Source organism: Tripterygium wilfordii, chromosome 13 (assembly GCF_013401445.1).
Source record: "Tripterygium wilfordii isolate XIE 37 chromosome 13, ASM1340144v1, whole genome shotgun sequence".
NCBI lineage: Eukaryota > Viridiplantae > Streptophyta > Magnoliopsida > Celastrales > Celastraceae > Tripterygium > Tripterygium wilfordii.
Genome location: NC_052244.1, coordinates 11731258 through 11754857, shown reverse-complemented (window position 1 = coordinate 11754857; position 23600 = coordinate 11731258). Strand labels below are relative to the sequence as shown.

Below are 23600 nucleotides of genomic sequence, written 5' to 3'. Positions count from 1 at the left end.
GAAGACTTCTCTCGACTTGAACCTCCAATCGAATTTGGAGAATATGCAAACACCTAGTTTGGACCAAAGTCTGAAGTTTTGGTTGTCCATATATTCTTATGCGAGTGTGATTACTATTCAATCCATAATATTTCATTGTTTCGAGTTCAAAAAAGAAGAAGAAATGTCTCATTGACACCTGCCACTTTCAATATATATATAATTTGTTTGTAAGAATTTCTTCATTGGATTCGCATAACTTCATCCATAATGCATAATTTGCATAGTTGTTCTCGAGTCTTGACCAAAATTTGTGAAAATAAGGACGTGTCCAGATATGGGATGACAAAAATAAGATTGATCAAATTCGACCCATAAGTGCTTCGACTTTTTTGGGACTCAAACCAATCAGCAATTAACACAAAGCTTGGTCCAAACAAGTGTTTGTTTTACAGAAAGATTAATTCATTTATTTATATTGTAGACAGTGTGTTAATGGGGTAATTGGCAAACTGTGGAGACTAGAGAGGAAATGACCGTTGTCGTGAAAGTCCTTGACACCGATGTGTAGCCAATTAATAAACCTCTGACAATCAAATTAGTGATTTTAGATGAATCTAGAGTGAGAGTATAAATTGTAGATATCTTAGTGAAAATACTTCACAATGAATGAATCCAAAGTCGAAGGCCCCCTTCTATTCATATGATGATGCGAGATACATAAGAGGCACGTTGAACGTTGCATGTCATGTCAGGGGCAAGTTCGATGATGCGGCTTAATATCAAGAAAAAGATGGGTGAGCGGCTCAAGGGTGATTGTTGTTCTTTCAACCGGTGCATGATATGACAGCTTGAGGGGGCTGAGGCGGCATTGGGATAGGACTTTTGGGCTCGTGAGGTCCAATGAGGCCTGTAAGCATGTTTGTACTTGAGCTTGGGGAGCCAATAGGCTATTCCCGAGCCATGGTAGCTTATGTTTGTGTAGACCGTGGGCTTGTTTAAACTCTTAGATCGTGAGTCCGTTTATGCTTAGGCCGTGGGGCCCGCAAATCTTGTGTTTGACCGCTTGGATTAGTGAGTTGTGCTTGAGCCATGGGCCATCTAGGGTGGTTATCTCTGTCTAGGCCATGGGTCCTCTGAGCTGGTGATTTTGGACCTGGTACCAATTTCTTCCCCTGCATATATTCTCTAATATATCAAGGGGTTGCACTATTCATTTAAGATAGGGGGGTTTGTTTATCAATTTCCTATATCGAGACATACAGTGGGTTAAGAAAATGCGACTCAAACAGTCAAGCTTCTTGAAGAATTTGCTGCCACAATCTTTTTGTGCATTTTTTTGTATTGAACAACCTCAAGATACTCAATTATTCACCTATTATTATTTTGTACTCATAATTGCAATTATCACATATATCATTGAACTTTTAATACTAAAACACTTTACAGGCTAATCAGTACAAACTGGTTTATCATTATTCGAATAGAATATTAAAGATTGAAGGGAAGATCAAAGATGTACATGCCGGTACATCAGTACATGTCCTATATATATATCATATAGTTATGTTGTACATTAAAGGTTTTTTTTTTCTTCATTTCTTTCACGAAGTTAAATATTTTTTTTTGTGAACATGATAACATTTTTTTTAATACATGAAAAGGGGATGAGCAGACTCAAACTCGAGAACTCTATAAGATACCAGAGTCTAGACACATAAGTATCATCTGAGTTATTCGTGCTTGTCGTCAATGTGATTGTGATTATCTTGCCAATTGAGATATACTGAAAATTAATTAATTTTCCCTGACAATAACATATTATACTCCTTTCAGACAAGATTTATCTTCAATATGACAAATATGAAATATTGGACCACAAACTCAATTTTCAGCATTCATGGCCATTAATCAAGTTCTTTATAACGTAATTAGTACACCTTTAAATTCCATGATAGTAATATAAATAATATTTTTCTAGCTAATCGGGTCAAGATTGTTCCACAATAAACAGCAAGTGCCATGATTGTACCTTTTTGGACAAGACTATTCAATGTATGTTGAAATTGGTTTCAGACAAAACTTTCATAAGTGGCCCAGGTTGCACGATATTATTGACCCCATTCCATCTGATTTTCAGCACTAGAGTCATCAAATTGTTGTTGTGGACTTTTTTTTTTTTTTGGAAAAAGATATCTAATGTGTTTACTTATCAGTATGAGGGAGGAGCAAAAACTGTTTGTTCAATGTCACGTACTTGTTTATTTTTTCTACGGACTAACAAACTACGCATGTTCCCAGAGAAGATCGAACCATAGTGAGAGAGTATGAACATTTTACCACCAGACTAATATCATCATTAGTCATATGTTGATTAATTCACAACCTTTTGTTACAGCATAGGTATTATATGTTGGCGTGAAATGTAATCGAGGTATGAATCGGATCGACACCCAACATTAAGATGTTGTGTATTTATTATGGATAATCTCTTGGGAAGTCTCTCGTGAGAGAAGCATGAATAGTGTATGCAACCCTTCTTTATTGGAATTTTTTTTTTTAAAAAAATAAATAAATTATGTGAGTAGTGTATGTGAAGCATTCCGATATTATCAAGGCGTTGGATGTCAGTATGTCACGAAATTTCACATGTTCAAAGATGCATCCAACTAAACCATGGGAAGCAAACAAACGCGTACACCACCAACCACCAGCTCCCATAAAATCTCTCTCTCTGCCGCCAATGTATTTCAGTGAGGGAGACTCAACTCTTTGAAAATAACAGGAAAGGCTACTTCTTATTTTTCTCTCTCTTCCGCTCATTTCCCGATGAGCGTCAACTGCCGGTGACAACGGTACTAATATCCGACTCTTTAGCTCCGGTTTCCATGGCTAATAACGATGTCGTTTCACAGACGTTCCGGGCCTTGGTGGAGAGCGCGGACCGCAAGTTCGCTCGCGTGCGTGACCTCCCGCAGTACGGACGGGTCCAAACTCACTACTTCCAGAAGGTATTCAAGGCTTACATGAGGCTCTGGAAGTACCAGCAAGAGAACCGGTCCAAGCTGGTTGAGGCAGGCCTGAACCGTTGGGAAATTGGCGAGATCGCTAGCCGGATCGGCCAGCTCTACTTCAATCAGTACATGAGGACCAGCGAGTCTAGGTTTTTGGTCGAGGCCTATGTGTTCTACGAGGCGATTCTGAGCAGAAGGTATTTCGAGGGATCGAAAGTGAAGGATCCGGGGGTGGGGTTCAAGGAGTTGAGGTTTTATGCGAGGTTCTTACTCGTTTCGTTGATTTTGAACCGCTCGGAAATGGTGAAATTGCTTGTTGAGAAGCTTGGGGCTCTTGTTGACGACAGCAAAACAACTTTCCGGGTAATTAAACTCATGATCTTTCTCCATATTCTGCAATTTATTAAAGGCAAGCATCAGTTGTTTGTAAGACTTGTGGAGTTCAAGTTGAAATGTACCTTATTTGGCGTTCTTTATGTGGAATTCTGCCTTTTTTACTCTTTATAATACTTTATCTGGTCACACAGAAATGTAGGAAATGAATTTTGATCGAGTTACTTTCTCGTTTGATATCACGGAAAATCGAAGTTTAGTCTTAATTGGCCAAGTTGTCAAGCACTCGAGCTGGCTTTTTAAAGTTTCCAGAGCATTAGAAATTGGAAGACGGGACAATTTTTTAATCTGTTAAACAGTTGGAGTACTAAGCAATAATATTTGGGAATCAGAAAGGAAATTTCTAAGAAGAATTCGTTTTTGGCTTTTCTGAAAGCATTTGAATACCTTCTGAATCACATGGTTTAATAATGAAAGTGAATTTATATTATGTGAGTGTCCTTGATTAGATTGTTTAAATTGGTCTCACTGGATTTTTAAATTGGTCTCACAGGGCTTGCCAGTTAGACAACCCAGATTCCAGTTTTGCTTTTCACCATTCTGCATCTGAATTTAGATCATAAGTATCTCTCTTTCAATTATCATATAAAAATAGGCATTAATATTTTGAGATCTGTATAATTTTACTGAGACCTGTAATTGTCCTTTTGGAATTATCTGATCCTCAAGGAAGTAGCTATAGGTGGTTTTTGGCTGAGGTTAGAGATCACTGAAATTATTAATGCCTTCAAAATAAGTTAAAGGGAAAAGAAAGAAAGTTTGAAGCTGGCATTTGTTTAAGCAAAATACATTGTGGGCTGTTTCTTTGAATCCAGATGAGTTGCCTGGTTGGCCAAGGGACTTTTAGGATTGATTGGGGGTCGTAGATAAAGATACCGAGGGGAAGAGAAACTCCCATTACCGATGACCGATAGAGCCACAAAGGACACCAATCTATCAATCATTCCCCCACCCACCCCGCCCCCCCCCCCCCCCCCCCCCCCCCCCCCCCCCCCCCCCCCCCCCCCCCCCCCGCTTCTAAGCACATGATCTAATTTCATTCCATGGAAAAACTAACTCTTTGATGATCAATCCTTAAATTTTATGAATTTATCAAGTAAAAAGGCCGGTGTAATCTTGGCCTTGGGTACAAGATCATACCTAGCCGGGAGAGCTTGGTTGTGGGCATAAAGGCTAGTTATAATCTTGTCCCTCGGGGTGTGAATAAATTGGCCAGGAATGCATCTATCTGGAAGTCTTTTTTTCGAGTCTTGTAGCAAAATCTATTGTGATTAATCTGATGCTTTGGGTGAGGGGTTGCTTTAATAGTCCGGGTTGTACCCATGCATTAGAGTGGTACCACAATGTTGGGCTCTGCCTGCAAGGTTTGCCTCGCTACCAAAGAAAAGGCTATAGGCCGAAATTGTTGAAGAAAAAATAGCGGATAACCTATGTAGCACGGACATTCTATTTGGGCAGAGTATCTGTATCCGACACGTTTCGGACATGGATATGCTCGGACACATGCCCGATACATGTATTTGACTATTTGAGTATATCCAATTTTTTTTATTATCCGACACGCGCGGATACGTGTATTGGACACTCTCTTCGATTTCTGACTTCCGATGAAGACCAATAGAGATCGTCTCTTCATGATTTTTGACCTCCGAATCTCTGACTATCGACGAAGACCAACAGAGATCGTCAACTTTTTGAGAGTAAACTTGAAGGGGGTGTCAATCCCTGCTCGAATCGAACTTAGTACCATCAAGTAAGGTCCCAGTATAATGAACTACAATTGAAATTCAACAGTCAGGTAAGGTCCCAGTATGTGGAATCTTGTATGATACTAATATTTTGCGGCAAGTGTACTTTAAATGATACCTTCCCCATAAGTGTCAAATCTACTAACCAGGGTTCACTATTATTCATACATGTTAGTATGTGACGTCTTTTCTTTTCCTATTTAAATTTGTTAAAGACTTAAAACTGATTTTTTATTCTTTTTAACTGAATACTTGAATTCAATTCATCTTCCCAAATTTCATGAATCTTGGTGCTCTCTAAATGATTTATCAATTCTCTATAGCTCAATACCAGACTTACAACATCTCAATGATGTATGTGGCTCAAGTGTTTTTCATTGGATGCAGGACTTGTTCTGTGCATGTTATTTCTCATTTGTCAATCTCTTTGTTGTGTTCAGTATTATAATTTAAACCCTTTACATTGATTATTCATATGTAGATACCTAGATACTGTTGCAGCATAAAAACCAAAACTCTTTCTCTTGTTGTTTTGCTCTGTTATTTTTTTTAATCTCTGTCTGGTGTTGTGCTGTTGCCCTGGCTCTTTGGGGGGCTGAACTCTCTCTGTGCGTTTTAATAATATTAATATAGCTTTTGCATATAAATGAAGAGATGTCTTCAAGCAAATTGATAAATGGATTTAGAACTCCAGAAGAATGTTTTTTTTTTTACATATTGTATCTACTCAGGAAGCAAATTTCAAAGAATGGAAGCTGGTGGTGCAAGAAATTGTTCGCTTTATGAATGTTGACGCATCCTTCACTAGTTCCAGACCCTTGCGATATTGTGCTATCCTTGATTCTCATCCAGCTTCACGTCCATACGTAGCGCGTTTCCATGCAAAGAAGGTTCTCAAATTTCAAGATGCTCTCCTAACAAGCTATCATCATAACGAGGTGAATAATACATTGAGTTTGTGTCAGTGATCATATATTTAGGAGATTTTTTAATTTAGTAATCCAAAATCATCATGCAAAATGAAATTTCTATGACATGTTCAATGTGCGGTCCTTTTCAGGTAAAATTTGCTGAACTTACTCTGGACACTTTCAGAATGGTGCAATGTTTGGAATGGGAGCCAAGCGGATCTTTCTACCAAAAGCATCCGATTGAAGCAAAGGAGAATGGTGCCATGATTGATCATTCTGGAACTTCTGGAGTTATAGATATGAACTTGGCCGCTGATTTGACTGATCCCTCTTTACCCCCAAATCCTAGGAAAGCTATTCTCTATCGTCCATCTGCGACGCATTTTCTAGCAGTGAGTTCCATGTTGTCGTATTCCTATAGTGACATTGCTCCATTTGTAAAAACCAAATAGGTTGCTGCTTTGATAGAAATAATTATGGTTTAAGTTCGTGTGGCGTATCTTTATCCATATTTTCTTTTTCATTAAGTAGGCCTCATTTTTGAAATTCTTTCTGGAAGGGTTGTAATATGTTACTTTTGAGTTCAAGTGGCCTATCTTTTTGCATTTTCCCATTTTCATTGACTAGGCCCCACTTTGTGTGTAATTATTTAAGAGTTGCATGACTGCTTCCTCAACGATTATTTCCTCAACGTGTCGTATTTTCCCCATTTACATTCATGGTTGACGATTGATATTATTAGTTAATAGTTAGCTTAATATGACATATGGTCTCTTACCTTTCATGTTTTATTCTCTTTTGGGATGGACTATAAGCAAAAGTTTATTCATATCTGGATGGCCATTGGACAGGTCATGGCTACTATGTGTGAGGAGCTCCGTCCGGAGAGTGTTATGCTAATATATCTGTCAGCCCCAGGTATGTTTTATTTTTTCGCTAGGTAGACATTTACTTGTCTAGTATTTTTTCTAGATGTTGACTTCTGTACTCATCATATGCAGGGAAGGCTAGTTGTAATAATGTTTCTCGACTGGAAAACTCTGGTGTATCAGGTAGAACTTCAAAAGGCAAGGTTGTTTCTCATATCTCCCATGATAAATGCAGCATGCCTGAAGCCCACACTAATGGGAAGGGTGATACAAATGGATATTATGATAGCTATCTGTGGTTTGGACCCAAAGGAAATGGCGGTAAGTTCCTAGATGACTTGTGCTCCACTCTTGAGGTTTTATGGCAATAGTCAGTTCTCTTTTATGTTCACTATATTTTTCTTTTTATGTTCACTTATAAGTTATCTTGTATTAAGATTCTGCTCTTATTTGAGCTATTTTCAAATTTTCAGGGTCAAATAATCTCTATCCTGGTGATATAATTCCATTTACTCGGAAACCTATTTTCTTAATTATTGACAGTGACAACAGCCATGCATTCAAGGCAGGTTTGTCATAACTTGTATATATCTTATCAAGCAAAATTAGCAAGTTGGACATCTAAGAATAATAAAAAGAGCACAACAGTTCCTTTGATGGTTCGAAATTGCTCCTCTCTCTCCATAGACGAACTTTTCTCTTTTTTTTTCTAATTTTGAACAAAACTTAGTCTTTTGGCATTATTATGGTACGAAACGATCTACGGAGCCTAAACTAACAAGTTCAAATGACCTCTATCCTGGTGATATAATTCCATATTCTCGGAAACCTATTTTCTTAATTATTGACAGTGACAACAGTCATGCATTCAAGGCAGGTTTGTCATAACTTGTATATATCTTATCGGGCAAATTCATTTTGTGCAACAAAAAATGCTGTATTGTTTCAAACAGAATTTCTTTTTGTGCGACCAACATGATTTTCATTATTATTTTCAAGTACTTTTTTCTACGAACTGAGGATTTACCAGTTTCCCCTCTCCTTGGTGCCCCCCACTACCATGCTTCTTCCTTTTCTCCCTTTTTGGTGCTTAAATCATGTGATAGAGTTTCTTTCCTTCTAAATCTACTTATCTAATTTTATAAGGGTTTTAGCTTTCTTTTTAAAGCCTTCTGCATGAAATGTTGTTTTTGGAGCTTCTTGATATACTTTACTGTACAGATGCTCTTTTTTGGGTGAGCGAGAGTCTTCTCCCCGGATCTTTCGTCTGAATGATGAAATTTGCTGTTCAGAATGTGTAAATTAGAAGTGTTGAAGCCATTATGCTTTACTCCAATGTTTTTTGCTTGTCTAAATGGCATGTTGTTGCATCATTCATGTTATTGGGCTTAGGGGGGTGACCTTGCTTATGTGCCATGTTTACATGTGAAATGTGATGATTGCCAGGTCCTACATGGAGCAGAAATGGGGGAAACAGCTGCTATAATCCTTTCACCCTTGAAGCCAGCATTCAAGAACCAACACAGTTCTGGTGTAGTGCATAATGGAAGTCAGTTTACCTTCTTCTTGACTGCTCCTCTACGAGCGTTTTGCCAAATGGTTGGCCTCTCCCCTTCATATACTGATGCGGTAAGTTGAAAGCATAAGCTTTTGAAATTCTAAGGTTTTCTTTTCTCGTAGTTGTTTTATTTTAATGAGGTTTTGCTCTTAGGATGTTTACAACAATGCCCAAAGCATACTCTCGACTGCCTTCTCTGCGTGGGAAGTAATCCTTTGTACATTAACTAACCTGGATTTGGTCTGGGCACAAGTTCTGTGTGATCCATTTTTAAGGCGGCTTATTCTCAGGTACTAATCTTTCATATTAAGTTGTTTTGTCAAGTAACCTGTTTTGTTGGGACATTCTAGACATCTTTTGTGGGGCTGAGGAAGTATATGTGAATATGCATGCTAAAACATATTTTTTCTTTCCTTTTGCGAATTTAATGATAAATATATATAACAAAAATAAAAGACTTTTTTTGCTTGCATAGGTATAAAAATATGAAATCTGGATTTGGGTCTTTTGCTTTAGCTGATTCAGCAAAAATAAACTTATCTGCAGATTCATATTTTGCCGGTCTGTGCTTTATCTCTTCTGCCCTCCGGAAGAGAGGGAACAATATCTGCCGGTTTGCTTGCCCCATCTTCCCTCGTCCGTCTCTCCGTCATCAGACATTGTGCGGTCTGCTGTCATCAGTCTCTCAAATCACTTCAACGTTGCTGGCTCTTTTCGCTTTGATGACACATGATTAGGGCAGTAAATTTTGGAAGATATTTGTAATTAAGCATTGCAGCATTCTGGCAATCAGGTTCTATAGATTGAATTGGGTTTACATCAAGCCCTCTTGGTGCAAATAAGGGAAACATAACTGGTGAAAGGGTTCAAGCTGGTGATGTAAAGAGTACTGATTCAGTGCGGACGTTGCTTCTGCTTGTTTTATTGCAAATATGCAACCTCGCTGTGGTTTCAGAGTCTGCATGCTGTATCTTCTGGAGGTTTGCTCTCTGTAGATGAGTTGTTAGGGTGCTGTGTTTTGAGCATTACAGGTTAATTTTTGTAGGAGGTGCTTGTGTATAAAGGTGATTGCTCGTATGATGGTGGAACTATTTCAAAGTAGTGCCACATTTTTATCTTGTGATGAGAGAGTGGTAGGAGGTGATTGAGTAACATATTAAGGAAGCTGCGTCAGAGGCAGGAAGTTTATGATTGCTGAAAGTTTAGCTCAACACCTTCAGGAAATGGAGTTGCTTTAGTTTCATAGTTTGGCTATCTGCCTTGGCTATCTGCCTGGTTATTCTCTTCTTTCTTCTTTTTGTAATAGAGAAATCAGAACTTCATTGTGATAAAGTTAAAAGCAATTATAAGATTGTAGTTCCAAATTGTGACATTCCAAAAACATCCAACCATTTGGGGTTCTATTTTTGCTTGATGTGTTTTGAAGGGTGAACAGCAGGTGGTCTCAGGGTTGTCGTTTTAACTGGTTCTGGCTGTTACCGATGGAAATGCTACCATGAACTACTTGGCTTTCTTGGAGATGAATCCCGGCCGCTCTTCCCAATATTGCTCTTTATTTTTATCCACGGTCTTAGATTAATTGAAAGTTTAGGGGACAGGAAATCTGTGTCTGATGTAGTTTGGTATTGTTTTGCTTGGTATGGTAGACACTATAAACAGATCTTGTAAATATGTGAACCGAAGCACAACCTTACTAGACGTCCTTTGTGCATAAGTACCACATCGGTTAATAATGAAAAAGCATAAGGGAAGCATGTTACAAAAGGATGAAAAAACAGTTAATAACTCATACCTTTCTCGGCCTTTTGGCTAAGATCAAGTGTAGTATCTGTTCTTATCAGTTTAATATCTGATACGTGGGCCATTGGTCCACATGATATTAAATTAATTTTTTAAGGGGAGGGCTCAACACAGTAGCTTGCTACTGGAGCCCTCGAGTGTCGCCCATGTGTTGCACTATTACATGGGCCTGGCGCACCTCTCCAAATTTAGTCTAAATTCTTTTCTACTAATTCTTGTCGCCCTTGTGTTGTACTATTACATGGGCCTGGCGCAGCCCTCCCATATTAGTCTAAATTCTTCTCTACTAATTCATAACTGTCTGGATGAAGCCCATGCATTTTTGTCAACACATAACCTACGTCTTAGCGGTCGTAGGTTAGAGTGAACGATGACCCAGGGCTTAACCGGGTCATGGATTTGTAGATATTGCAAATGGCCTGGTGGAGTCGTTTGTAGATATTGCAAGCGGCACGTGAATTTACTATTAGGGTGAAACGAACAATAGGAAGAACCGAAGGTTCCAAACCAAAGAAAATGGAACAAGCAAAGCTCACAAGTCACAAGTAGGAGCAATGATACGGAAATAAGCGCACACACCATTTGGGTCTCAAATGGACCGTTTAGTTTGGGCCCACAATTTTATTGGACATGGATTTTCCGTTCTAATTTAGTAATTTGTCGTTACATTATTGGGAATTTGGGATATTGGCTTTCGGTTTTCCCGTGCCATTTGGGTCTCACATGGACCCTTTCTGGCCCATTACTTAATTGGAGATCTGGAGTGGGCTTTCAAGTTCTTGTAATTTTTGTTCCTTTGGCATCTTTTTTTCTCCGACCAATAAGAATCGATTATCGAAGTCTAACGATCCGTGTCATCACTGCAACTTCACATCGCACCCGTCCGTTCCAGCCAGAAAACACAACTTATCCCCGTTTAAGACGTCCGATTCGGACAGAAAAAGCACATGGATTGCCAATTTCAACCGTCCGAGATCATCCGATCTGGCCAAACACTTTTTCTATAAATATGCATTAACCGCTCTTCGATTCAAACATTTTTGCAGTTGGCTTTGAGCGAGAGACGAGAGATTCGTGAAGAAGGAAGGTATGTTCTCTCCTTTTTCTCCATCGATTAGGGTTCTAGATTCAATTTTGAATGGCTATTTAGGACTCGATTGGCGATTTTGTTTGGTTATAAGCTCGTACTTCAATTGATATTAGGTATAAGTCTTGTTGTTTTTGATTCAGCATGTATCATTTCCTAAAGTGATGATGTTTGATTATTTCTTGGGTTTAATTTACTGAATCTCTTCCTGGAATGATGCTTTTGTGCTGTATTGACTGTGGTGAATTTGTGACTTGGCATCCATGGATCTTTACCTATTATTTCTTGTGCTTCTTAGGGTATAGTAAGGGGAACGGTATACCACTACGTTCAATTCTTGGATAGAATGTATTTTCTCAGTTTTTCCATATATCAAAACAGTTTAGTCTGGAGAAATATGATGTGCATGGTGTATGTCAAACAAGAAATTGTGATTTGAAAATTGGGCAGATTCCTCGAGGAGAAGGCCGAACAATTGGGCCTTGAAAGATTGAATTGTGAACTAGGCTTTGAAAGATTGTATTGTGAACCTTTCCTTCTACCTCCCTCTTTCTTTTTCTTTTTCTTTTGTTTTGTTTTCTAAGTTGTGGTATTTGTGCAGATGGCCCGTACTAAGCAAACTGCCCGTAAGTCAACTGGTGGAAAGGCTCCTAGGAAGCAACTCGCTACCAAGGTCTGTGCTTCACTTTTCTTTTCTTTTTTTCTTTTTTCTTTTTTCTTTTCCTTTTTTGGCTTGCTTTGTAGGATTGATTACAATTGTGCTTTCTCTGAATTCTAATTTCATTTTTAATTTTACATTGATCAGGCTGCCCGTAAGTCTGCTCCAACTACTGGAGGAGTGAAGAAGCCTCATCGTTACCGCCCTGGTACCGTTGCTCTTCGGTGAGTGAGATGATCCTTCCTGTCAATTTGCTAGTACTATGGATCATTAGTGTCAAAGCTTCTCATATGATGTGTTTGCTTGCTTTGTTATTGTGCAGTGAAATTCGCAAGTACCAGAAGAGTACTGAGCTCTTGATAAGGAAACTCCCGTTCCAGAGACTTGTCCGTGAAATTGCCCAGGACTTTAAGGTAAAGATATAATTAAAGGGTGATTGTTCTTCTGCAAGTTGAGATTTATTGGCACTGTGACTGTGATCATGATGTGTGTTGTTTTCCTACCTTGATGCAGACTGATCTGCGGTTCCAGAGCCATGCAGTGCTTGCCCTGCAGGAGGCTGCTGAAGCATACCTTGTTGGTCTATTTGAGGACACCAACCTGTGCGCCATCCATGCCAAGCGTGTTACCATTATGCCCAAGGACATCCAGCTTGCTAGGAGGATCAGGGGTGAACGTGCTTAAGTATGGAAATGGGGAAAGCATAGTTGTGGTTTTTTAGTTTTGATGTGTTGGTTTGCTCAGTCAAAGTTGTTTAGGTGGTAGACGTTAGTTGTTGGGTCTGGTAGTTTTATGGCTGTGTAATGCAGGGTTACATAACTGGGTGGTGTTTCTCTGATGAGAGAGATGATTTGATGCTTTTGCTACACCTTCTACCATATTTTGTGGTACTGATACTTACCTATTGTTGCTAATCTAGTTCAATGTTTCAGTTCTCAGTTTAGTTCGTGGTTGCTGTTATAAAGGAAGTGTGGGTGAGTGGGAATGTTTGTTCGTGGAAGTGCGAACATAGCTGTGTTTTAAAGAACGTGTGTGATTGGGGATGTGTTTGTTTATGGAGGTGAGAACGTGGATGTGATTATGTCGGGTCGCCAAGAAGATCCTGATAGTTTTAGAGAATGAATAATAGCTAAACAGAGAGAGACTAGATTATGTTGGGTCGCCAAGAAGATCCTGATAGTTTTAGAGAATGAATAATAGCTAAACAGAGATAGACTAGATTCCTTTCTCAACTTCCTCTGAGAGTCCAAGACCATACCCATATGAGCATGCAAGTTTGGTTCTATTTTTCTCATGTTTAATATTAAGCTCGAGTTATGCCAAATCAACACATCAATGAAGGTAAAGGTCACATGTCGGATTTCCCATACGCTTCATGACTTAGATCAGCATTATCATATGTTCGTCCTTGTAACATATGAGAAAATTGAGTACAACGATAAACACAGAAATGGACACAAAAGCAAAAGCTAATCTCATTCCAACTTATATTATGAGCCCTCTTACTAATACAAGTAAAGCCCCCTCGCTACCAAGTATATCCAAAAAAAAATACACCAACCATGTCAGATAAACCTAAACCTAAACTCCCTGAGGAATGAATCTCACAAGGAGCCAATTGGCATGAAAAGTAAAAATTGAGTACATGGGTTCAATACTTGGATCTAGACTTCCTAGAAAAGCCATATCCGAGTCTTCAAAGCACCAAGACGGATCTTCTCTGTGGCAGCCTCGTTGAAGATAATAAAAACACCATGCAACTTCTGTATGGGAAAACTTTTGAGATCAACTCCAACCATACCATAGATGCCACTGTGTCAGCAGATGCTTAGCATCCATTTGCCATCCCATTAGCTATTTTCTCAGACACAACTGATTTGCCACCTTTGGGAGCCTCACCATCTATTGCAGCCGATCCATTATGAAGATGTTCACTATTAGGGAGCTTTGTTGAAGTGGGTTCCTCACTCAAATCTGATGCAACCTCTAATGAAACCTGCTCCGATCCATTCGCAGTTTCTTTCTTCTCTTCCATGGGCTTTCTATCCCACACCTACATCAGCAAACCGTAAATTAGAAAAAATTGATTTAATTTTCACGGTAAGCCTCTAAGAAAAACAGAAAATTGACTCCAAACAGAACAGATATGGATGAAAGCACTGACGATGAGAAAAATCTTAACAAGTGCAACACTACCAATCATCAATAGGAAAAGCAAAGGGACAAAAATAAAGGAATAATATGTATCTAGGAAGTAAACTGCGTCTTACCAGTTTCTGGAGCTGCTGCTGCTTTGCCTTCTTTTCCTGAATTATCTTTTGCCGGGCCTCATAAAACCCAAGATCATCCAAAATTGATGTTTTACTAGAATGATCCTTGAATATCTTGATCATCTTAAGACCATGCGCCAACTTGACCTGTAAGTGGATTTGCCATTTAGGATGGAAAAAACAAGCATAAAATTAAAAACAAACTTGTTGGAGAGAGACTACCAATTTCGGTACTAACCTCTTGAGTGTCCCTGCTGTTGGTGACTGGTTTATTCTCATTGTTCTCAAGGATAATATGTTTAAGTAAATTGTTTGGCACATCCTTAACAATGTGCCACTTAACCGGGAAACAACCAGTCCACTTATCTTGTTGCCAATATTCCACAGTTTTGTCAAAATCAACTGGACCAACCATTTCTGCAAGGCCGACAAACTGTCCACTAGTATTGACCTAAGCGGTTAAAAAAACAATGTTAAAAGACCATCCCTAACCTGTCAAATTGAACCACCACATTAATTAATGGCATATTCATGCTCACCGAGAAAAAAAGGAATACAGGGCAGCCGTCAGATAACTGCTGAGCCTCTTGATATGATGCATCAAGCTTCTTATTTCCATTCGGTGTGCTCGCCCAGACATTGTACTTGATACTCTTATGGACATCATCCTCACTGTATGACTTAATAATGAAGAACTTTGCATTGGCATAATCCACAGCGAAATCTGCTTTATTTAACTCTTTCGAGCCTGGGAACACACTGGTCTTGGCTTTCTCTTCTCCACTTCTTTCATCTGATGATCCATTCTGAACATTATCTGCATAAGTGTTGGGCACAAAACCCCTCTGGTTTTTAGGTCCATTTGACCGAGGTCCCCTATTCAGCTCGTTCAGACCATCAACATTCTCATTGCCATAACCACCATAGCCATAACCCCGGTCCCTAGGTCTGCACTTGCCATCAGCGGCAAGCCACCCACGTCCATTTGTTCTTGAACCATAACCAGTGGATCCATAGCCAATACCAGATCTATAGGCACCTCCATAGTGACCATAAAATTCATTTGGATACATCCCATGTGTTGAACCCATGCCAGCCAGAGGACTAGGGTTGTGAAAGCCCTGGGGAGGAAAAAAAGGGACAAACATCTAAGATAATAAACAAGAATATGCATCATGATTATATGACCTCCCTGAATGAAAAACTGTTCACAAAGGTTTCCAGAAAAAGCCATCTAAACACAGGCTAGCTCAACCTGAAGGATAAACTAAGTGTTCATTTAACATAAAATTTAATGGTTGCAGGACATTACAAGTCAGACACACTAGATGTAACCAATCACGTTACATTCAGATTATCGAAGAGACACGCAACAGCGCAATTGAAGAATTTAGTAATTTATCAATTACCTAGAAAATATCAGAATTTTGCACAGGAAAATACTAATTCATATATCTCAAAGGAACCGACCATATCTCCACTTCACAAGAAGAAAAGTTACAGATAATAGGGGATTCTGGACTTCGCATACCATGTAGTGAGAATTTGGATTGTAATTCTGTATACTCTGGAACGAACTGTTCTTTGATTTTGAGAATGAGGACGTAACTCCGGCACCAGTAAGAGGCCCATCAAATCTTGGACCGGGAAAGCCAGAAGAGGGAATACCCCCTGTCGAAGCACCCCCATTGATGTTACTTGGAGTGAACGAGTTATTGTGAGTTGGTTTAAACAGAACAGGACCATTGTTTGCCTTTGCAACCCCATTATTTGCAGTGCCATTAGAATTGCTTTTGGATGTTTCCACAGACAAAGCCTTCCGATCACCAGCAGTGGAGGTGGAGAAAGCATCCTGTGGAGGGGCCACTGAATTCGAAGTCATTTGCCCAGAGGTCGTAGTTGGATGGAAATAAGTAGGATATTGATAGTGCTGAGGTCCATATAGCTGACCATCATTCCCCATGGTAGGAATTGGGGTAGCTGCAGGAGAGTATGGGCCATACGTGGGATATGCATAGCCATTGTTATACATAACAGGCGCACTGTCACCATAAATTGCCTGTAAAAATGACAGCCGTCAGGCCATGCAAGAATGTCCAGACAAAAATGAAAAAATATCATGCAGTGAGTAGAGTGGAATTGTCGAATGGAACCACGAAAACTTACAGAGGACATATCCATCCCCTCTGAATTCGCATATCTAGAATAGTTGTCCCATTCATTACCTGTCCCAATAATTGACATATGGGTCAAAGAGCGATACAATACAAACAACCTTGTTGTGAAATTAAAATATAGATCAAAAGATATAAACCAGTGCCCTAAAAAATTTCAGCTTCAAAAGTCAAGAAAAATATAACCACCAGGCATTATGTTTGATACAAGCTTTTAAGTTTTTTGGATATAAATAGAACAAAACACAGCTATTGACCTCAATAGGGAATAGTCAAATTCACAACTTACTTCCATAGTAATAGGGAGTAGGGGCAAAGCCATTAGGAGTGTAGCACATAGTTGGATCCACACCTTGCTGGAGCTGACCATTTAGAACATTCCCCAGATTGGCTGAGCCATACCGGTAAACAGAGGTCTGAATGCAAGAAAATATTAACCTTTAAATCCAGTTCATTTGTTCAATGGAAACACAACTTACAACAATTTATCATTAATGCCAGTGCATCAAGGTGTCATCTTGAAGGTCCATTCTTCAATCAACACTCAAGGAGTAGTAGAAGTGTAAAGTACCTTCTTAGTGGCATCAGAAACTTCTAAAGTCTTTGTTTGAGAATCCAAGTTCAAATTCTGCAGCAAATCTGCAGTTTCTAGAGAAAGCAGGAGTAAAGGAAGAAAATCTCTTTATATCTTAATAAGGCATGAAAAACTTTAGTACACAAGTAGCATCTATCATATTCCAATCCGTAAGAAAACTATAAAACCTAATCTCCTGTGAATATAAGACAATCGAACTCGTTGTTTAATTGAAATTTCTTAAACTCCGGTAGCAGAAAAATGATTTAAAAAGAACAGCAGCAAGTAACATAACTCGCAATACAAAAACCAGTACTCAATTCCCAATCTGACCAATCAGTCAATGGTTTTTGCTTAGCCATATCAATCAGCCTTTAAGAAGAAAAAAATCATTATAAACAACAAAGTCAAAGATTCAAAACCAGACCCCTGCAAGAGTGATTGAATCTATAGCTTGTGAATCTCAAAACAGACAAATCCATTCAGGTTCAGCAAGTAATCCCCGTATACCAATCACAAGAATATCCAATACACCACATACAACGAAAGAAAACCCTGACTAAAAGACACAAGAACACCCACACATACAAATCTCACCCTCTCAGGTACTTTCGTAAAAAAAAAAAGAGAAAGACAACCAAATACAAAATCAACTACCACCAGCTCAATACGAGCGGGAAATGAACAACAGATCAGAAAAACGACACCAAGTAATCAAAACATAAAAAAAATACCACGAAGTTTAGTAAAGGATACGATCTGCAGAAGGAGTAACAGCAGCCATGATCAAAATAATATGGGTTGAAACAAAAACTGATCTTTCTTCAGAGTGTACGATAAAACCCTAAAATATCCCCAGAACAATTTGGGGGTTTTGAGAGAGGGAGGGGGGAAGGACCGCTCTTCGCCGCACAGCCGCCAAGGGTTTTGGAAGGTTTTGTTGGTAGACGAGCGGTGTTTCAAATACCACGTAATCTCTCCTTTTATTTTAGCCCCCCTTTAAACTAATTTAAGTCGATTATATTTCTTTCCAAAATGAGTAAGAAATGCTAAATTCAGTAATACTAAATATTAAGACTTTAATCCAGCCATTACTGGAAACTCAATTAAATATAACAAGTATCCAAAATTATTTTTTTTCTTTTTTTTCATGGGATTTTCTTTTAAGATCAGGAATCATGGGCTTTGGCACATGTAAACCTCGAATGCTTAGATTGTCTCACTCTCCGTCTCTCCCCAAGTACTAGATAAATCATAGGATGTTGATGCAAAGAGTTAAACTTTGATTTGTTTCGAGATAAACTAACTTTATTGCCTTCATACATAAACATGTGCCCCATGGTGGAGTTGTAAGGGTATAACTTGGAGGTTACAAGTTCAATTTTTAGAAACAGACTTTTCACATATTATGTAGAGTTAAGATATGCGTATATTTTGATTGTCTTTAATTCATCCACTACGCCAACCTTGTACACACTGTTGCTTATCTGTACACTTTATTGCCTTCGAGAAAATGGTCGAGAATACAAAACTAAAAGCACGCTTTGCACGTTCTGGATTGCAAAGGTTGAAATTCAACATTCCGAGAGCAAAAGTTGAAATTCCAGATTACAGTGGAATGAATCTTAATTAGAAGCGATGACGTTCAAAACTTATTCGGTCTTAATAACGTATCAGGCGGTAGGACTGACGTCAGATGGTGTCCTCAATTCCGTTGATAATGGTCTGCACAATAGAACACGTGAGTAAAAAAGGATCCAAGGATGTGCTAAGGGGAACCTTTACGACTCTCAAATCAGTAAACTATCAACTGGGAAGTCTTCGGTGCTCCAAGTTCTCTCTATAATAGCAAATGAAGTGCAGGGTCCGGATTCCTTTACCTGTAACATGAGTGGGTCTCCTTTTATATGGAGAGTTCTAACTTTAAAACTATATCTTCTTTCTTGATTCTCTTACAGATTTTGCTCCTTCAAAAAATTATATTTAACTAATAACTTATCGCCCAAAAAACTAAGCTCTAGTTAAGTTTTTATTTTTCTCCTCAAATTCTAGCCGAGTTCTTAAAACTTGTCAAAGACTCAAAGTACATAATTCTAATATTATTAACAAGAACAATTACTATTTTCCAGTAATTGTTAGAATAGAACTTCACATAAATCTTCAAAGAAAATTTCTCATACGCCACAGGTCCTGTGCTCTCTGTCTCGCTGCAAGATTTCTTTCTACACAGGAAGTATATGTTTATAGTGTCAAAATTGGAGTCATAGCTGGAGCCGGTAAGATTGAAGCTGCCTACCAACTGTTCGATAAAATGCCAACAAAGGACGTTATCGGGTGGAATGCTATCGGAACTACCTGCTGGCAAAATGGGTGTCTCCAAGAATCAAAGAGACTTTTTGAATTGATGCCTCTGAGGAATTTAGTGTCATGGAATTGACGATTGCCGGATGCGTCGAGAATGGGATGGTCGATGAGGCATTCGGCTTGTTCCGGGAGATATGCCTTAAGAGAATGGGATGGTCAATTACGTTTTGGAACGCGACGATATCTGGTTTTGTCAGATATGAGCGTGTAGAGGAGGCTAGTCGACTTTTGAAGAGATGCAAGGGGGATTGTGATAGCTTATACGGCCATGATACATGGGTACGGTATACGAAGATAGGGGAGGTTGAGAGGGCGAGGCAGTTGTTTGTTTGATTGTATGCCACTTAATTTTTCTTGTGTTTTTCTTCCATACAAGTCCATGCACTATTACCCGCTATTTTTGGTCATCTATTTTTTTTCATTTGCTCATTTTAGACATTCAACTTTGATGGGTTCTTCTCGTTTCATTGGTAGGCGAAGAAGAATCAGCCATTGTTTGTAGCTAAGGCAATCCTTGCATCAATCTATTGCAAAAAGGAGGAACAATCTTATATCTGAAATCCATCAGATTTCACGCAACTCTCCTTAAACGACAAATTTATCTGAGGTATCATAAGATCTTTGTCTCTCTGTGTGTGTGTTCTTATGGTGTTGTGGGCTGTATTGAAAATTTGAAACCATTAAATGGAGAGCTTTTAGAAACCTTTTTAATTCAAACTCTATGTGCTTATGGTTTTCTTCTGCTTGATTTGTTTTAGAATCGATTGCAAGAGTTTCGGAGATCCAACGTCATATGACGCAGATTGACGAGGAGCTGATGAAAATGAAGGAGAGACTGGGTGTGGCGGAGGAAGAAAGAGATCGAGCACTTGGCCAACTTGGAGAAATAAAGGAGGTTACAGAGGCCAATTCCCTTAAGGAATTGTTATCAAATATGGCTCAACAATTGAAGGAGAAAGATGCACTATTGGAGAAGTTGAAAGAGGAATTGAGTAATTTCAAAGCCACTGATGCTTGCCAATCTGATTTATCGTTAAGAAGCGATAACCGAATTCAAGAACTTGAGGCAGATGTAGACAAATGGAAGAATTCTGAAACAAAATTGTTGGTTTCATTTGCTGCTCAGACAAAACAGCTGGAGCAGACTAAGATTTCCCTAGAAGAATCAAAGCTTGAAATTTCTTCGCTTCAAGAGAAGGTGAAGAAATCATCAGGGCAGAAGTCCAATGATCTTCATCCTTCAATGAAGGATCTTCGACCTTCAATGAAGGAAGCATTAGAGAGTTTCAAGTCTGAGCTTCAAACGGCAAAACAGATTTTGGTTCAAGCCAAAGAGGGCGAGAAACTCGCTTTGTCGAAAGCTGCGAGCTTACTGAAGGAGATGGACTTGCTTAAACAAGAACTGAAGATAGCGACTGAAGCCGAGGAAATCAGCAAAAAGGCCATGGATGACTTAGCTATGGCATTGAAGGAAGTCGCGACCAAAGCCAAACAGGTAAATGAGAAACGTACCTCGACCCAAGAAGAGGTAGAGAATCTAAAATCAAAATTAAAGAGCACTGAAGATGAATACAAAACCCGCTTAGATGAAGTAAGGAAAGACGCTGATCGATTCAGAAACACGTCGGAGAGGCTAAGACTTGAAGCCGAGGAGACTCTTTTGGCATGGAATGAGAAAGAGACTGGCTTTGTTAATTGCATAAAGAGGGTTGAAGAGGAAAAAGCATCTTTAATAGAGGAGAACAACACGCTTCTTCAAGCACTAACTGGGGCAGAAAATCTGACCCGGAAAGCGAAGGACGAGAATCACAAGCTGCGAGACATACTTAAGCAGGCCTTGAATGAATCCAATGTTGCAAAAGAAGCTGCAGCGATTGCAAGAGCAGAAAACTCTCAACTTAAAGACGTCTTAGCTGAAAAAGATGATGCCTTGGATTTTATTATTAGAGAGAATGAAAACCTTAGAGTCAATGAAGCTTCTGCGCTAGAGAACATCAAAGATTTGAAGCGATTGCTTGCGGAATCATCACCAAAGGACTCAAAACCCGGTGAGAAAGATAAAGAGCAAGGAAGTAAAGCCAATCAACAGCAACAGAAGTCCCAGGGTAAGGGGAAAAAAGACAATAAGGAACACAAGGAACAGAAGGACAGTGAGGAACACAAAGACGATAAGGAACACAAAGATATCAAGAATACGATTTGGAAAACAATTAGTTTCAATCTGAAGGATCTAAAAATACAAACTCACAAAGAGGCCGTAGATGATGAACACCAAAAAACTCAGACCAAACACAAGGCGGAAGAACCACAAGATGAAGGTGACGATGAGGCGACACCAGAAACTGATGACATGATGAAGGGTTCGATATTTGACATGGCAGAGACTCCGGTTTCAAATACTGAGCATCATCGTAAGAAGTCTTCTTCGACGTTCACATTCACTGTAGATGGAGAGACATTATCTTCAGAGGATTTGGAGCATCTTGAGGGCACTCATTGTGATGATGAGAATGACAGAAACTCAAGAAAAAAGAGGGCATTGCTACGAAGATTTGGAGATATCCTAAGGAGAAGAAGTTTTCATTGAGAAAAAATCTTCATCCATTATCACTTTTTTTTGGGGGGCTAGTTTTTTTCAAACATAATTTTGATTTTATAATTAGCTCATCTTTTAAGCCTGACCTTTGTGTACTTGACAGATGAAATCCATTACATCCCATTTGTTAGTTTAATGGTTCGTGGCCCATTAGTTTGTAATGAATTTGATTATTCAACTATTCCATGAGTTTTCTTAAACTCATTTTGAATTGCTAAGTGATGCAGATCCAAAGAAGGAAGAAATGCCATATCTAGTCAGAAACACCTCTGTGTTTACATTGCTTGCTGCAATTTCATTTAGTAATGTTGAGTTTTTCTAGGGAAATAAGTCAATAACTCACGGGTTAGGATACATTTTTGAGGCTGGGGATGCCTGTAGCATGATTGTGGTAAGTGAAAACTCATATTTTGTTCTCTTCTTGGCAGAAGAATTTCTTCCCAACTTTCTTTGAATAAGACGTCGACAAGTTGTTTGATGAAATGCGAGTATGACAAACTACCGCATTCAAGTTGTTTGATCAACTATCTTATTCAGGTGATTGTTGTTGTCCCACTAAGTTTCTGCTACAAAACAAATTAGAGTTGGGTTCAAGGAACCAAAGACATCTGGCTGGCTAGGTGTAGTCTCTACTCTCTACAAGCCAATGCAAGTACGTCATTCAATCAATGTAACTAAATCCAAATGGTCAATCACCAAAGCATGATCTGATCGTCTAGACCCTTCTTAGATACATAATGATAGGGTGGATGGGTGTCATGGCATAGTTGTCAAATGTTGGGTCAGGTATTGAATAGGAACAGGCAAGACCTCTCTACAGCTTTTGGTTTTCCTTGCAATTACAGGCACTAGTGTACAAACACTAGTCACAAGTAATTACAAAGAAAACCGACTATTTCATTAGAATTGAAATGTCACGTTCTTAGAATTTCACGGAATTTAGTTGAGAGACTTGTTTCAATGTAGTGAATAAGACTAATCGTAATGCTATTAACTGCACATTATTTTTGACAAATGCCACTATTTAGGGTCTCAAATTGTCATTTTAATGTTTTAGAGACATTTTCGTAAGTTTGTGTTTTTCACCATTTTAGATTTGTGGCCGGCTGATCCTAGGGCTCATTATCTTTTATCTCTTAAGGAATATACTAAAAACTTGAGAGTTTATCTAAATATGGTAGATTTCGATGTTTATTTTCCTTGACTAAACGTTGGTTTAGTCTTGCTTGTAGTTTCCTCCTACGTCAACAACTAGTTAATATTCAAGTTCACCTGATCCAACAAAAACTTGTCAATTTCTGTTAAATTTGAAAAAATTGAGAATGGTGAGAAAAATCTGAAGAATCAATTAGGAAGAAGTAGAAGATGAGGAAGAGAGAGATTGGACCCAATTCACTTAAGATTTTGTCCACGCTCTGAGTATAAGACCCGTGTGATTGCCTTAAAAAAAAACGCATCAAGTGTTGAAATATGTGCTCACACTTATAATAAACTACATTGTTATTTACATCAAATTGTACTTTTCAGTCTTAACAATTCCTTATATATATATTTTAATCAAAGTTGAAACACAACCAATACATATAAAATATAGGTATTATGCAC

The 23600-nt window shown here is 38.7% G+C and overlaps 4 protein-coding genes and 1 non-coding gene across 8 annotated transcripts; 4 read left to right on the top strand and 1 right to left on the bottom strand.

Annotated features, from left to right (window-relative positions):
- Nucleotides 1–2654: 2654 nt before the first annotated feature.
- LOC120013061 (protein SCAI-like) lies at nucleotides 2655–9440 on the top strand. 2 transcript variants are annotated; one of them, XM_038864693.1, is made up of 9 exons: nucleotides 2658–3356; nucleotides 5866–6072; nucleotides 6195–6437; nucleotides 6897–6963; nucleotides 7047–7235; nucleotides 7388–7479; nucleotides 8361–8543; nucleotides 8626–8762; nucleotides 9019–9440. In XM_038864693.1, the coding sequence occupies exons 1-9, from the start codon at nucleotides 2868–2870 to the stop codon at nucleotides 9203–9205; spliced, it is 1794 nt and encodes a 597-aa protein (XP_038720621.1). In that variant the 5' UTR covers nucleotides 2658–2867; the 3' UTR covers nucleotides 9206–9440. The 2 variants fall into 2 exon arrangements, 1 of the variants encoding a protein (XP_038720621.1); XR_005471350.1 differs by lacking the exon at nucleotides 9019–9440 and having other exon boundaries at nucleotides 2655–3356; nucleotides 7388–7483.
- An 820-nt stretch (nucleotides 9441–10260) lies between these two features.
- Nucleotides 10261–10455, top strand: LOC120013963. Its single transcript, XR_005471505.1, has one exon. It is a non-coding gene; the product is annotated as a U2 spliceosomal RNA (small nuclear RNA).
- A 782-nt stretch (nucleotides 10456–11237) lies between these two features.
- On the top strand, nucleotides 11238–12963 carry LOC120013200 (histone H3.3). The gene is made up of 5 exons (XM_038864936.1): nucleotides 11238–11359; nucleotides 11961–12032; nucleotides 12165–12241; nucleotides 12340–12430; nucleotides 12531–12963. Exons 2-5 carry the CDS (start codon nucleotides 11961–11963, stop codon nucleotides 12699–12701), a joined length of 411 nt encoding a protein of 136 aa, XP_038720864.1. The 5' UTR covers nucleotides 11238–11359; the 3' UTR covers nucleotides 12702–12963.
- Nucleotides 12964–13468: 505 nt separating this feature from the next.
- LOC120013196 (YTH domain-containing protein ECT2-like) lies at nucleotides 13469–18018 on the bottom strand. Of its 2 annotated transcripts, XM_038864932.1 has the most exons (10): nucleotides 17792–18018; nucleotides 17033–17109; nucleotides 16751–16877; nucleotides 16454–16512; nucleotides 15819–16346; nucleotides 14827–15408; nucleotides 14526–14738; nucleotides 14288–14434; nucleotides 13978–14070; nucleotides 13469–13907 (listed from the first exon to the last, which is right to left on the bottom strand). In XM_038864932.1, exons 1-10 carry the CDS (start codon nucleotides 17817–17819, stop codon nucleotides 13872–13874), a joined length of 1890 nt encoding a protein of 629 aa, XP_038720860.1. In that variant the 5' UTR covers nucleotides 17820–18018; the 3' UTR covers nucleotides 13469–13871. The 2 variants fall into 2 exon arrangements, with proteins under 2 accessions (XP_038720860.1, XP_038720859.1); XM_038864931.1 differs by having other exon boundaries at nucleotides 13469–14070; nucleotides 17792–18017.
- A 937-nt stretch (nucleotides 18019–18955) lies between these two features.
- LOC120013197 (WEB family protein At5g16730, chloroplastic-like) lies at nucleotides 18956–22058 on the top strand. Of its 2 annotated transcripts, none has more exons than XM_038864934.1 (3): nucleotides 18956–19678; nucleotides 19874–20006; nucleotides 20158–22058. In XM_038864934.1, exon 3 carries the CDS (start codon nucleotides 20193–20195, stop codon nucleotides 21984–21986), a length of 1794 nt encoding a protein of 597 aa, XP_038720862.1. In that variant the 5' UTR covers nucleotides 18956–19678; nucleotides 19874–20006; nucleotides 20158–20192; the 3' UTR covers nucleotides 21987–22058. The 2 variants fall into 2 exon arrangements, with proteins under 2 accessions (XP_038720862.1, XP_038720861.1); XM_038864933.1 differs by having other exon boundaries at nucleotides 18956–19734.
- Nucleotides 22059–23600: the final 1542 nt, after the last annotated feature.